This window comes from Chiloscyllium plagiosum, chromosome 25 (assembly GCF_004010195.1).
Source record: "Chiloscyllium plagiosum isolate BGI_BamShark_2017 chromosome 25, ASM401019v2, whole genome shotgun sequence".
Classification (NCBI taxonomy): domain Eukaryota; kingdom Metazoa; phylum Chordata; class Chondrichthyes; order Orectolobiformes; family Hemiscylliidae; genus Chiloscyllium; species Chiloscyllium plagiosum.
The window spans coordinates 6,272,576-6,288,755 of record NC_057734.1 but is presented as its reverse complement, the minus strand read 5'-3'; the positions used below and the strand labels follow the sequence as shown (position 1 = coordinate 6,288,755).

General features: G+C 39.2%; 1 protein-coding gene across 11 annotated transcripts in view; it reads left to right on the top strand.

Moving 5' to 3' along the window:
• Positions 1-16,180, top strand: part of fbrsl1 (fibrosin-like 1) — a 1,010,193-nt gene that overhangs the window by 972,214 nt on the left and 21,799 nt on the right. For 8 of the 11 annotated variants that reach the window (XM_043715446.1, XM_043715449.1, XM_043715445.1 and 5 more), the window contains 4 exons: positions 2,311-2,549; positions 4,107-4,157; positions 5,155-5,250; positions 10,733-10,804. In XM_043715446.1, the coding sequence (XP_043571381.1) occupies positions 2,311-2,549; positions 4,107-4,157; positions 5,155-5,250; positions 10,733-10,804 (458 nt within the window). Of the gene's footprint in view, positions 1-2,080; positions 2,242-2,310; positions 2,550-4,106; positions 4,158-5,154; positions 5,251-10,732; positions 10,805-16,180 lie in introns of all 11 variants that reach the window. The other 3 variants (XM_043715450.1, XM_043715452.1, XM_043715453.1) reach the window with 2 other exon arrangements.

Here is a 16,180-nt window from a genome sequence, read left to right as displayed (position 1 = left end):
GGCGATGTCTGTCCTTGATGGGGATGAGTGTGTACAAGAATGAGACTGCTTATAAAGAGTGGTCCGTGGTAAGTGTGAAACTTGTTGATATCACTATGTAGTTGTTTCAGTGATTCCTCGACGAGTTCAAAGGAAGTAAATTTCGTCAGTATATTTGGTGTATAACATTGGTGTAAGGTCCTGCGTAGCAAAGAGGTCTAGTTGGAACGTGCATGAAACCATTGGCTCCAAGTTAAAACACAGACAGATTGTAAACAAGGCCTCACATCTAAAATGCATTTTAGGACTACACCTCCTCCCACCCTGCCTCCTGTAAAGCCACTCTCCCATTTTTCCAATTCTTCTGCCTCCAGGAGGACCAGTTTCACCACAGAACACACCAGATGGTCTCCTTCTTTAAAGACTGCAATTTCCCCTCCCCCATTGTTGATGCCCTCCAGCACATCTCATTCACTTCCCATGCCTCCAACTGCAACAAGGACAGAACACCCCCCCCCCCCCCCCCCCCCAATGTCACTTTATACACTGATAAAACTTTGTTATCTCAGGGCAGTTCTGGGAAAGAAATTTTGGGACTTGCATTCTAATCAGTCAAAACCTGCATCTCCTAACTGATTAAAAATTTAATATGAGGGAGTCAGCCATTTTTGGTTTGTTCAATGCATTCATCACAATTGTATGACCCTTTGATCTCTTCATTATAAATTCTGTCTGATGCTTCCTCTCACTGCACCTGATGAAGGAGCAACACTCCGAAAGCTAGCATTTTCAAATAAATCTGATGGACTATAACCTGGTGTCGTGTGATTTTGACCAAGATAGAAATGGCTTTGAGAGATAAGGAAACATCATTGCATGAAGAAAATGTGGGAAGAATCAAAGTCACAGTGTAGATTTGCACTTAGAGACCATTACCTAATGCTTTCAAAATTCATGCATTCTTTTTAGGATTCGAGCAAATTAGTCTTTTGATCATTATGAATCTCAAGTTAAAAAGCAAAACTGATAAAACCTGAAAGCAGATGAACTGCTCTCCCTTGTGACAGAAAATGTATACCACATTTGTAGAAGACCAAAGGACAAAGAAATTGTTTAATTCCAGTTCTGTGTGTTGTAGATTTGAGTTGGAAGGGAAGGGGCAATACTGACTCTGTACCTCAGCTTTCAGCCTCGTAATTTGCTTACCCTTCTCCCAGCAAAAGACTAGCTTCATACAAAATCCTTGCTTCAATTTACTTGAGTGTTCAAAATCAAATCCCTCCGTATTCATTGCTTGGAAAGTTTGAATAATGTTTTAGTAATCCTCAACAAACTAGATGAATTTCTCGACTATAACTGTTTTTAAATAATTCAACTGACCACCAGTACAAAGAAGATCTTTTGGGGAGTGTGAGGTAACATCAGGTCAGTTTTACTGTAATCTTTCAAATCCCACCCAAAATTGTCAGCAACATCGGCCAAGATTATTGTCATGCTAATTGACAAGACTACTGTGTTTCATCCTTTGAATTATATTTGTATTTAATAATTCCACTTATTTTAATTCAGAGGATAATCATACTTCAATAAGTAGTTTTTCAAATGTTTTTCTTACAAGGTAGCATAATTCAATGTGATTTATTTTCTTGAAGTTGTACTAAATGCAATTGTCTGAAATTACATCAAACGCATGTCCTCATAAGAGCAAATAATGATTTTGTTTTATTTTGAAACTAACTTTTCAGCATGCTGCTGATGTTGCCATGCTACCAGCAGTAAAGGTGATTCAGAGTATTTGTAAGTTTTGGCAGCTTAAAGCTGCACAGACGAGCCCTGAAATGCCTGTGTAATAAGTAAATGGCTTTCAATTCCAAACTCATAAAGCGCTTTTCAAAGTTAAACAAATAGCTAATGGTAAATTACAAAGCCGTGAACTCCTTCAATGTCCAGTGGATGTACTTCATTTCGCAATATTGCTGTCTGCTCTTATGGAGACGAGTGGTGTCTTAGCTATCTCCTTTAGAGGTAGACTGTGTGTGTTTCTCATTTCCCCAGTTTGTTTTCTGCTGGGATGACTCATATGGTTCTCTTCTGTCTTTAGATACCAGCCTGTTGATATCATTCAACCAACCAATCATGTATTGTCAGCCTCAGTCGGGAATTCTGATTGGTGCTTTGTCACAGGCATCTCTGTTACCTCCACCAATGAGTCCTCACGTAGAAAACCACCACAGCATGACCTGCAGAAACAGGGAATGCCAGGTGAATATTTGGAATTTCTTTTTCCAACTGACTGGCCCACGGCCCTTGTGTTTCTTTTTTCTCTTCCAGAGCATGAACTGCTGAGGCAGGAGTTGAACAACCGCTTTTTGGTTCAGAGTTCCGACAGGGCAGGGTCGCTGGCCCCGCCACCATTCTTGAGGGCAGAGTATCATCAGCATCAACACCAGCATCAGCACACGCATCAACACACACATCAGCACACGTTTGCTCCTTTTCCTGCGAGTCTGCCACCGACTCCACTCATGCCGCCCAATGCACCATCTATGGTGCATCCCCCAGGCAGAAAAGTGAGGATAAGTAGAGCATCTCTTGACTCCCTTCTCCCCTTAGAAAAAAAAACCTTCCATCTCTTTTGCCATAGTGACCCCGGGTTGGCTAATGTGGTTCTTAAAAAGAAAAATACCATTGGCACTTAGTTTTCTATTTTGAAATTCCTGTGCTATCTTTGGACCATACAACCATTTAAGGTGGAAGGTCACATGTCTGTATTGAGATTGTTTATATACATTTCAGTGGAGTACAGAAGGCTTCAAACTATTAGCAGTCACCAATTATTATTTAAAGAGAATAGGATCTTATTAAGTTATTATTTTCCTAATTTAAAATACCCCAAATTGAGACCAGTCAGAAGAAAAAGTAATCCAGAACTTGATAAGCAACAGTTACCTGGATTTATATCATGCATTTAATGTAGCATAACATCTCAAAGTATCTGATAATGCTTTAAAGTGTTGTGTGGTCAAAAGATTGAGAAATTATAAGTCCTTTCTCAGCCTGTGAACACATTTTGTTTTGTTTTTTTGCAGGGTTGTGGGTTTAAATTGAAAGGCACTAAACTATAATTTATTGGTTTTTATTCATCAATATAAAATAATTGAACATGACCTTAAAATAATTGAACATGTATGCTATACGAGCATTGCATCATCGCAAAAGTGAAATACCACGGTAGCCCAGTGTGGAAGAATGAAGTATAAATATATCCACCCTACTGATATATATATGCTTTCTGTGAACTGAAAATAGTAGGAGCTCGATAACATCTAACACACCAACACTACTGTTCTTTGTAATATAGAGTTAAGAATGTATAATTAAAATCATCTAAGACCAGATACCCATAGAACTTTGGTCATTAATGCTCAGTAAGTTTTTATTTCTTTACTTTGAACAGTATTAGAAAACAGTTAACTTAATTTGTTGGAATTTACACAACAGCTCATCGTAATGTTTGGAGAAGCTGCATATATGTCTACTTGTGTTTAAATATAATTTCCAAATTTTCCAAAAAGAGATCATGAAGAGAAACATTTTAACTGCTTGTGGCAGAATGTGTTTTCAATTTTTTAAATGCAAAAAATGTACCATGTGGTCTAATTACAGTCATAAAGAAATGTGCATATAATCTACCTAGTGTATATTTTTGTGATTAATGTTGTTTATGCTGACTAAGTGGCAGACATCTGGTAATGGCTATAATTAATGAAATTATGCATGTGTTCTGTATACATAGTTATTACATTCAGCAGCAGCTGCCATGCCAAATGGTTGTGTGTGAAGACTTTCCATTTCTTAATGTCCCCTAATTGTTTAAAGATGAAATATGTAAAAGTAATTATTAAAAGCTGTTTATCGATTTTGTTTAAAGAATTGTTAGTAGTTTGTGCCAAGTTAAAAATGATTCGCAGCCAATATTGATTATTCATTAGCCTATTCTAATTGTATATCATGATCAGAAGATGTTTAATTTATTTTGGCAGCCTCACAGTTTTACAATGACAGTGATTTAGATGTTAGGCAAAATAAATCTATTACAACTTGTTTTTTTTTGCTCTTCCTTTCAGTTTGAAAAGTATACACCAAAAATAGAAAATCCTTTCTATCGACATTCTAGTGTGAGTGTCCTCTTTTTTTCAAGAGCTTATTGTGCGTGTGCTTCAGTTCACACCCACTTTTTTTTTAATATAAATGTTATCTTGATCAAGCATCATTTCACGTGTTAAACTTGGCATTTCAACTCTTGTGGTTTCTAGTGCATCTGCAGTTCATCAAATTAGCCTCAATTTGCATTTCTAACAGTAACTGACCAAATATAGATTAGGTGATTTTGAATTGTAAATTGAAGGCTGTATGTGCTTTTGACAGTCTGTCCCCTTGGGTAGCTAAAACCAAAATTTTGTCACTATGTCCAGGGCTTACTTGATTGATAGCAGAGGCATTTATCTCACATGTGCAAATCAAGTGTCTCCTTGTTCATGCTAGCAGCTTTAGTTTGAAAAGCATTACATTTTTGGAGCACTTTCCCATGGAATGCAGAAACAGATAGTTGTTTACTTGTTTAGATTACAAATACAAGTAAAGGATGCAGCTGTCTAAAAACTATGTTACTGAATTGCTTTTCTATGTTAAAAAGATATCTCACTTTGTTGGGCTTCACTGAAGATGAAACTCTTCAGCATTGGGGACAGACATGATGCAGGTTCACAGCAATAATTTAATTTGCCAATATAAAATTGACGGATGCGGGCAGGAGAAAACACGCTCATTGTAATGGGATTTTTTCCAGTCTTCAGTGAAGTTGAAAATGTAATATTAGATGCTTCAGGAAAAAGACTAGCTTGTGAGTCTTCCTGTAAAATTGTTTTAATGTTGCATCTTGTAAGTGAAAAGTTGCAGACAGTTAAACACTTTGCCATATCTATCAGTGAAATGTCTATTATAATATTACCTGATATAGTTTTTAGACAGTAACCTGGTGTAAATAAATTGATAGATTTGTTCAAGTAGGTAAAATGCATCTTTGAATTGTTTACACTTGGCTTAAATGTGTAATGTGCACAATGTGACTGATTCTCATTCAGAATCTAATTCTTCAAATCTTTTTGATTTCAGTTCTTCCCACCGTATGCTCCAACAGTGCCAGGCATGCCACCCATGATTCCGCATTCAGGTCCTTTTGGGTCACTTCAGGGAGCATTTCAACCTAAGGTATGAAAATCTGTTTGGGTAATTGCTAAAACTGAATTGTAATATGTTTCACTAATAATGATAGAAGCATGGAAATGGGAGACTGGCAATGCCGATTCTCTTTTCTTCCTGCCCCTCCCTCAGTTTTAATATGAGTAAATCACATTACTGTTGAATTGTTGAAGATTTGTCATAACTGAGCAACTGTCCGAGAGTATTAAAGGAAAGTTGCAATGACGTGTACATTTATAATTATTAAACAGTTTATTTGCAGTTGAGCTTTGCTACATGCTTTCTGCATAACCTTTGTTAAGAAATGCGTCCTGTAAACCTGCTGTGATTGATGTGGTTAACCTATGATTATACCAGGATCAGTAAGTACAGCATTTCCTAGGCACAAAACTGGAAAAAAAATGTATCTGTCAAAGGCAGACCAGTTTGATCTGCAAATTTCCACATAATTTACATGCCAACTTCAGTAGACGAAGAGGCCCTGAGGGTAAACTGCAGAAGGTTAATAATACTTGACCCATCTTTGGAGTCAAAAATCCTGTAGCTGATGCATTGTAATGGTAGGAACCATTTTAAATGAGCAAATTACCTTGTTCTGTAGAGCAGATGATTTTTTTTTTTGCCCTAAAGGCCTAACTTGCATGTGCTTATGCTGACTGAGCACAATGCCTTTCACTGGGCTGCCTTGATCAGTCAGGGTTATTAAGATTTCCTGGGTCGGCGCTGCTGAGTGCTCTTCCATTTTTCAGACTGAAGCGTCTGTCACTGAGGTAGGGGGGAGACAGATTACCTCAGTCAATTTCACTGTCTTCGCACTCCACTTTGCTGAGCCGGGAGTCAGTTCGAGGCATAACAGGTTATTCATTATCTGACTGCCATAGTTGTAGGCAAATGGCAATGTCATGGGCAATATGTAGTATTCTTAACTCAAGGTCACTGGAAACAGATCATGATGAAACTTAAAATTTTCAGTAATATATGATTAGTGTTGAAACTTTTTAAAATGTTTTCTTCCAATTTTGAAATAAAATCTAATAGAACGATAAATTTAAGCATCCAAGTACAGTAACTTCTTGGCAATCTGCAGAATGAGCACTGTTATGCATGAATGTACTATACAAAAAATAATTATCTGAAAGTAATGTAACTCAGTCAACCATTTAAATGACATCATATCCTATAAAGTAATGCTTAAGCTCTTCAATGCTTGCTGAGTAAACTCTAAAATAAACCTTGGAAATATTTTTATTGGCTGTGACATTTTAATATTTCAGTTTATGTGCAAGTTCCTGATTTATTGTAATTTCAGAAGCGTTCAAATGTCAGTACAAAGTAAGATATCATTCAAGGAAACAAAAACCAAGTGCTGAAAAAATTCTGCAGATCTAGCAGCATCTATGGAGACAAAGCGGAGCAATGTTTTGGATCCAAAGATCCTTCTTAAGAACTGATCGTAGCTAGGATAGGGTTGGTAAATATGCTGAAGATGGGGCATGGAGAGGGGGAAAGAACAGGTGGAGATGGAGCCCAGAGAGAGAGAGAGAGAACAGTTGAGCAGATAAAGGAAGAGGCAAAGATCAGTATGGGTGAATAAATATCTGCTCATGGGGACCATTAGTGACTCACAATGGGTTATTTGTGGCAGCAACCTATTTAAAACAAAGCCTGGGTGTGTGGGTTTCTGGATAAGAGTATGGGAGAAGGTGTTCAAGCCCTAAAATTGTGGAGGTAGACCAGCAGGAGGCTGGAAGAAAACTTCCTCTGTCTCCTCCAATGCCACAATGAATCGGACCACAAATTGGAAGAACAACACCCTACAGCCCAGAGGACTCAACGTTGAGTTCTCCAATTTCAATTAACCTTCCACCCTGTGGGCAGCACAGTGACTCAGTGGTTAGCACTGTTGCCTCACAGCACCAGGAACCCAGGTTTGATTTTAACCTTGTGTGGAGTTTGCACATTCTTCCAGTGTCTGCGTGGGTTTCCTCCCGTAGTCCAAAGATGTGCATGTTAGGTGAATTGGCCATGCTAAATTGCCCATAGTGTAAGTTATTAGTTAGGGGTAAATATAGGTTAGGGGAATGGGTCTGGGTGGGTTACTCTTCGGAGGGTTGGTGTGGACTTGTTGGGCTGAAGGGCCTGTTTCCACACTGTAAGAATTCTAATTCCCACCATCCTATGGATCCCTTTCATCCCTCTAACTGACCCTTCCCTCCAGCTGCCAACCAGATTTGTTTCTCCTATCAATCAACTAGGTTGCACCCACCTCCTGTATTCACCTATCACTACCTCATTACTCAACCTCTCCCCCGTCGTCACCGCCTCTATCTGCAGCTTTCCCCACCCCCAGTCCTCAAGAAGAATTACATCTGAAATGTCGACTTCTCCATCTCCTGATGCTGCCTGACTTGCTGTGTTCTTCCAACCTCCTGCTTGTCAACTTTGGATTCCAGCATCTGCAGTTATTTTGCCTCTAACTAAAATTGTGAAACTTGGAATTGAGCCCAGAAGGCTGCAGAGTTACTTGCACTGAGCTTTGCTGAGTACTGCAACAAGCCTGAAATGGAGATGTTGACCAGGGAACGTGGTGGTGTGTTAAGCAGCAAGCACCCGGAAGCTCAAGAGTCATCACAAACAACCCATTGTCAGCCATCTGCCTGGGAACTGCTTTTGGGCTCCACCTCCACCTATCGTTTACTCTCCACTCCATTGCCCCCAACCCACGCCCTGATTTAGCGTATTCAATCTTTTCCTAACTATAACCAGTTCTGAAGAAGGGCCATAGATCCTGAAACATTAACTCTGCTTTCTCTCCATAGAAGAAAGTGAGGACTGCAGATGCTGGAGATTAGAGCTGAAAATGTGTTGCTGGAAAATGTCTGCTGCGCTTTTCAGCTCTTTCTCTCCACAGATGCCAGACCTGCTGGATTCTTCAGAAATTTCTGTTTTTGTTTCTGATTTCCAGCATTCTGCAGTTCTTTGGATTTCTTAGTCATTCAAGGAAAAGTATTTCTGCAAATTTATCAAAATGTAACTTGCAAGGAAATTCTAAACTTAGGACAGAACATGTGATTCTATATGGTGATTATTATAAATACAGTCCTAATTCATTAAAACGCTTCACAGTTGGCACAGCTCTGGCCATGAACAATTAGCTTATTGAATGCTTAGTGAACTCAATTTGTTGAAGAAGGCGATTGAGTCCTGAAGGTCCCACATGCCCTACACCTTACACATTGGCCTTCAGGTGAATGTCCTTGAGTCAGTTTCACAACATAATATTCCAGTTATAAGAAACTTATGTACAGACTGATGTTGAAAAAAAAATGACTTGCTTTATATCTTGCCTTCAACAACTTCAGGATATCCCAAAGCACTTCACAAATAGTTAAGTAGTTTTGAAGTCTGTCTCTGTTAAAATATTGTGGTTTCTGTTTGCATAATTTCCGTATGGTAGCATGTATTCCTGACAAGTTATAAATTAATATTTTTCTATGTACCTTTTAGCAGTCTTGGGTTTTTCAGGAACATTACCTGAAATGACACTTATAACTGTTAACACAGTTTTGACAGCTTCTCCATGAATATTTTCATTTTAAAGGTTTTAGCAATAATGACCATCGCAATACTACAACATTGTTTTCATGCAAAAGTAAAATCAAGAGCCTGGATTTTGTGTCAGATCACAAGGGAAAAGAGCAGCATTAGGACATTTGGCCCATCAAGACTGCCAATAAGTAAGATCACGGCTGATCTGATTGTGGTCTCATGTCTACTTTCCTGCAAGCATCAACCATCTCCAAACCATACCCCCCACTGGTTTCCCTTAAGTATTGAAAATCTTACTCAACATTCAATGACCCACCCTCCACTGTTCTCTGCGGAAGACAGTTCCAAAGATAAACAACCAAGAGAACAAATTCTCTCTTGATCTCTGACGTCAGCAAGAGAGACCTTATTTTGAAATTGTGCCCTCTAGTTCTATGTTGTCCCACAAGATGGGGCATCCTCTTAGCATTTAGGAAGGGTGTTGACTTGAAAGAAACTCTCCCACAATATCCAGTGATTTCTGGACCCTTCTCCCTTGCCCAGTAGCAACCCCTAAAACCAAGTTTCTCTCCACAGATGCTGCCAGATCTGCTGAGTTTTTCCAGCAATTCTATTTTTGTCCAAGGAGATATCTTGGCCTCTGGTAGCAGTGATTTCAGCAAGTAATAAGGGCCCAATCACATTGAAATGATCACACACGGCAAAGCAGGTTAAAAACAGTTAACATCTTTCACATTTGATTTAAATTTTCAGTTTATAAAACAATTATGATTCAGTTCATGTAGAAGTTAAAATAATAAACTTTGTAAGAGATATAAAAGCATTTTTAAAACATATTTGGGATTTTTAATCAGTATGGACAGATGTGACATTCCACAAGTATAAACTTAGTTTTGAGCCCATTGGGAATGTTACACAATTATGACATCATTGAAAGCCTAGTTGTACCTCATGCAACAGATTAGATTCCCTACAGTATGGAAAGAGGCCCTTCGGCCCAACAAGTCTACACCGACCCTCCGAAGAGTAACCCACCCAGATCATTCCCTCTGACTAATGCACCTAACACTATGGGCAATCTAACATTGCCAATTCACCTGACCTGCACATCTTTGGATTGTGGGAGGAAACCGGAGGAAATGCACGCAGACACAGGGAAAATTTGCAAACTCCACACAGACAGTTGCCCGAGACTGGAATAGAACCCATGTCCCTGGCGCTGTGAGGCAGCAGTGCTCACCACTGAGCTACTGTGCCGCTCTACAAGTTTTAACTTTTTAAAAGCTTTTTACGCAAGACTAATACCATAAAAATAGACTTTTCTTTTATTCACTTCCCGCTCAGAGAGAACAAACTGCAGGAACCATAACAACACACTTTTTGGAGAAGTATAAAATCACTGGCAGTAACTTCTGGATTTCTGCATTATTCTGTGCATCCACAATTTCTGTCAATTTCAGTGAGATAGTGACCATGATAATTTTGCTGAAATTGACCAGCTAAATTTGACTCATGAAAAGTAGGAAACTATGTAAAGAGGAACAGATTGGCTTAATAATTTTTAAGGAATTCCTTCTCTTCCGGAGTTATTCTGTGACATTAGATGCTGGAAGCTGCGAAGATACCTCCCTTCCATCCACGTCCTCTGAGAAGTGACTGACCTCTGCAGCCAGATGAGAGGCAGAGTCAAAGTTAAGAACTTTGTATTTAAGGGATACATTAATATCTCCTCCTATATTTTTGCAGTTCAGTGTAATCATCTCAGAAACTAATCTCTTCATACTTGAGTATCTAAAAAAGCTACGCAAAGTATTCACTTTTCATACATTCAGTGGCCCAGTGGCTTTTCCATGATTTTGTGGCCTTTTCATTGCATGTAGTAATTTCAGTGGACCAGACCACTTGTCATTAATTATGTGAATGCGGTGTTGTCTTTCCCCAGACTTCCAATCCAATTGATGTAGCAAGCAGGCAAGGAGCAGTTCCTCACACTCTACTCCAGAAGGACCCCAGGGTAAATGAACTAATAACTTTCAATCCTGAAATTTTCAGTCAGGACCTCATTACATGTTGAATTTTAATTTTTGTGCAGTTAACCTGCACAACTCCAGAGTTCCTTATACCATCAAGTACATTTTTGATTCATTTTACAACTTTGTTCTTGATGCTTGTGTAGATGTCTGTTTCACAGAATCTAAAATATTCTCACTATTAACACTATTACAAGCTCATTTCTATCAAGTGCTCTCTGAGCTTGTTAGATTTATCATCTCCCTTCCTATTCTAAATGAACTGCTTCATAACATCTTCATGTGGCATTTTTCATCAAAAGCCACTTCCTTGAAAGATTTGGAGGAGCCAGTGTTGGACTGGGGTGGACAAAGTTAAAAATCACACAACACCAGGTTATAGTCCGACAGGTTTAATTGAAAGCACTAGTTTTCGGAGCACTGCCCCTTCATCAGGTGGTTATGCAGCAGGACCATAAAACACAGAATTTTTAGCAAAAAGGTTACAGTGTCATGGGGCTGAAATATATTAAACAAACCTAGATTAAGTCTCTTATCTTTTCGAATGGTTTTCCTAGTTTTGGTTCGTTAATATGTAAGTCACATTCTCAAGATAACTTGAGGTTTTCTAACAAAATATGTCATTTCATAGAGTCATAGAGATGTACAGCACGGGAACAGACCCTTCAGTTCAACTCGGTCAGACCAAATATCCCAACCCAATCTAGTCCCACCTGCCAGCACCCAGCCCATAACTCTCCAAACCTTTCCTATTCATATACCCACCCAGATGCCTTTTAAATGTTGCAATTGTAAGCCTTCACCACTTTCTCTGGCAGCCCATTCCACACACGCACCAACTCTGCGTGAAAGTGTTGCCCCTTAGGACTCTTTTATATCTTTGCTCTCTCACCCTAAACCTATGCTCTCTAGTTCTGGACTCCCCCACCCCTCAGAAAAAAGTTTGTCTGTTTATCCTATCAATGTCCCTTGTGATTTTATAAACCTTTATGAGGTCACCCCTCAGCCTCCGACGTTCTAGGGAAAATAGACCTAGCCTGCAATCCTCCAACATCCTTGTAAATCTTTTCTGAACCCTTTCAAGTTTCACAACATCTTTCCGATAGGAAGGAGACCAGAATTGCACGCAATATTCCAAAAGTGGCCTAACCAACGTCCTGTACAGCTGCAACATGACCTCCCAACTCCTGTACTCAATACTCTGACCAATAAAGGAAAGCATAATAAATGCCTCCTTCACTATAAATGCCTCCTTCACCATCCTATCTACCTGTCACTCCACTTTCAAGGAGCTATGAAACTGCAGTCCAAGGTCTCTTTGTTCAGCAACACTCTGTAGGACCTTACCATTAAGTGCATAAGTCCTGCTAAGATTTGCTTTCCCAAAATGCAGCACCTCGCATTTATCTGAATTAAACTCCATCTGCCACTTCTCAGCCTATTGGCCCATCTGGTCCAGATCCTGTTGTAATCCGAGATAACCTTCTTCACTGTCCACTACACCTCCAATTTTGATGTCATCTGCAAACTTACTAACATCCAAATCAATTATATAAATGACAAAAAGTAGAGAACCCAGCACCAATCCTTGTGGCACTCCACTGGTCACAGGCCTCTAGTCTGAAAAACAACCCTCCTCCACCACCCTCTATCTTCTCCCTTTGAGCCAGTTCTGTATCTGGATGGCTAGTTCTCCCTGTATTCTGTGAGATCTAACCTTGCTAACCAGTCTCCCATTGGGAACCTTGTCGAACGCCTTATCGAAGTCCAACTAGATCACATCACCTCTCTGCCCTCATCAATCCTTTTTGTTCCTTCTTCAAAAAACTCAATCAAGTTTGTGAGACATGATTTCCCACACACAAAGTCATGTTGACTATCCCTAATCAGTCCTTGCCTTTCCAAATACATGTACATCCAGTCCCTCAGGATTCCCTCCAACAACTTGCCCACCACCGACATCAGGCTCACTGGTCTATAGTTCCCTGGCTTGTCCTTACCACTCTTCTTAAATAGTGGTGCCACATTAGCCAACCTCCAGTCTTCCAGCACCTCACACTGTGACTATCGATGATACAAATATCTCAGCAAGAGGCCCAGCAATCACTTCTCTTGCTTCCCACAGAGTTCTAGGGTACACCTGATCAGGTCCTGGGGATTTATTCACCTTTTCTCGCCTTCAAACAGCCACCAAATCTTAAACAGACCATTGTTCACAGCAAACTGCCCAGCCTTCAGGACAATATCGACCACAACATCATACAACCCTGTCATGGCAACGACTGCAAGAGGTGTCAGAGTGTCGACACGGATACAGTCATTGCACGTGAGGACACCTCCCACCATGTACACGGCAGGTACAAATATGACTTGGGCAACCTTGTCTGTCTCATACACTGCAGGCAAGAATGCCCTGAGGCATCGTACATTACCGAAACAGAGCAGATGCTATGACAACAGATGAATGGACACAGCACAACAATCACCAGGCAAGGGTGTTCCCATCCAGTCGGGGAACACTTCAGTAGTCCGGGACATTCGGCCTTGGACCTTCGGGTGACCATCCTCCAAGGCGGACTTCAGGACAAGCAACAACGCAATGTGGCTGAGTAGAGGGCTGATAGCCAAGTTCAGTACCCATGAGCATCGCCTCAACTGGGACCTTGGGTTCATGTCACACTACAGGTGACCCCGCTGCACTCATGAGCGCTGGTGTGCGCGCACACACTCTGTGTGTGTGTGTGTGTGTGTGTGTGTGTGTGTGTCTCTCTCTCTCTCTCTCTGTGTCACACACTAACACAGACCCTCTCTCATACATGCGCACACACACACACACACACCCTCACACTCATATCCACGCACTCACCCCCTCGTCTTTTCTCCCACCGCACACACTCACATTTACACACACTCTCACTATCTTTCCTGCATGCACACGCATACATTTATAGGGTGAATCTGTATTTGCAGAATTATACTTTATTTTGCTCAAAAATGCATAACCTACAGTCAATCGATGTAAGATTCTGTAAATCCCAGTTTAAAAATAGAGCTAGTTTGATTCAAGATTGGGACGTAGATAGACTTTAACCTCACACATTTAATGCACTGTCTGAACTGAGATGACACATTTTGTTAGAAAACTTGAAGTTATCTTGAGAATGTGACTTAAAAGAAATTCTGTGATTTATATGTTAACAAACCGGAAACTGGCAAAACCATTCTAAAAGATGAAAGACTTAATCTAAGTTTGTTTAATATATTTCAGCCACATGAAATTGACCTTTTGCTATAAATTGTGTTTTATGGTCCTGCTGCACAATCACCTGATGAAGAAGCAGCGTTTTTAAAGCTAGTGCTTCCAAATAAACCTGTTGGTCTACAACCTGGTGTTGTGTGATTTTTAACTTTGTCCTTGGGATACCGCATCTTAGCAACAGTATTTGAGAATACTCTCTGATGCTGGTTGCACAACAAGGTGAAATCCTGAAACAAGATCAGATTTAATCATTGAATCTATTAAACCTTTGTTCATTGGCCTTTTATCTAACTTTGATCCCTAAAACTCCTCATTCTGTCATTGTCATAGCAATGACTTCATTCTGTATAAAGCCATATTGCTAATTAACAAAACAGCACAAGCAGATGGGAAATCACATTTGGTTTCAATGGCTCTTTGCTGTCTATTTTCAGTTAAAAGTCTAGGTTCTATTTGAATATAGCTCGAGTCCCTGAATTTGGCCCATTTATACTGTGCCATTAATTCAGTGTCAGTAGATATCTAATCAAATGTAAGATTCAGATATATCCAGAAGACGCAGAACCCTGACTTTCAGTTTGGTCAGAATTTGTCCAACATTAACAAAAGGTCATTGCAGGTCAGTAATGTGTGTATCACAAGATATAAACCTTTCTTCAGGTCACAAAACTGGCAACTGCTAGTCAACAGTGAACAATCATGTTATTTTCACCTGAGAAGTTCTCCTATGTGACATTTTGCAGCTTTCAGCAGTTTTGCTTATTGGGTTGTTTCTCATGCATTTTCTCAATTGAGTAAACATTGAGTGAGATTACATTCTAAGTCAATTATTTAGATGTGTCTAATATTGAATATCTACAAAATAATTTAAATATATGTTTTTGAATTTCAAGAATGGGCAGATATTTCAAGCAGCAAGCATCTCATTTGACTTAAACCGTCAATTCTGTTTCTCTCTGCACTGCTGTCAGACCTAAGTATTTCAAATGCTTGTATTTTGATATTAAGCAGTGACCTTTTTAATGGCTCTGAAGTTTATGTTGAGATCTCAATAAATCAGAATTCTACAAGCCATTTTTTGTTATAAAAAACTAAAATCCAGTGAGATTATTATAATCTGAAAGGATCATGAAAAGACAGGATTTGCATTTGGTGGCTTTCATAACCCAACCATTCCACAGAGAGTTGTGGTCAGTTAAGTTCTTTGAAATATGTCGTTACTGTTGTGATGTGCAAGTTGCCATTTTAGGCACAGAAGGGTTGTAAAGAATATGAAGAGTATTAATATTTCATTTCACTACATGGAGAAAACCAGTGGGAATGTTGTGCCTTTTGGGTTTGTGAAAAAATGCAGAGTTGATTTTAATACACGTGAAAGGCTGTTTTGATCTAGAATATTTAAACTGAAAAAATGTTCTTATGTTGATAGATTCTGATAGGGACAATAGATATAACTGAAAGATGAATTGAGTTAAAGCTTTGTTAATGCTGGTTGTTGAAAATGTTCAAATTTCCAATAAATAAGTGAAGTTAAAACACAGCTGTGAAGACAGAACTTGTTCCCACCCAGGCAGAGAGTTAAGGAAGCAGAGAACTTTAGCAGTTTGTGGTACCTGACTCTGAAATCAGTTTATAACATTTACCACTGCAGAGTTCAGGCAGTGCAACAGCTAAGATGATTTGTTGCATGCACACAGCAGTGTACTTCTGTAACAAAATGTATTGACCTAAAAATGAAATAAAAAATGAATAGATTTTGCAATCTATATAGATCAGCTAATTCAAAATGAATCAGGATGATCAAATGAATTCATTACCAAGAATAATTATAATTTCTTCTGCAAAGCATTTGTATATTTTTTTAAAAGTGACCATTGATAGTGAACACAATAATATACAGCAACAATGTACCATATATTTTGACCGATGGCGATGATTAGCAGCGACACACAGCAAACATAGATGTTGTGCTATTAGTTTAGCTTCTTTGTGAAAATGTTTACATTATTTTGTTGTCTGTAAGTGCTGTTAAAGAAAGAAATGTCATTTTACTGATGGTGACATGAAAATATGAAAGTTTTTAAAAAAGAAACGTGAGTTT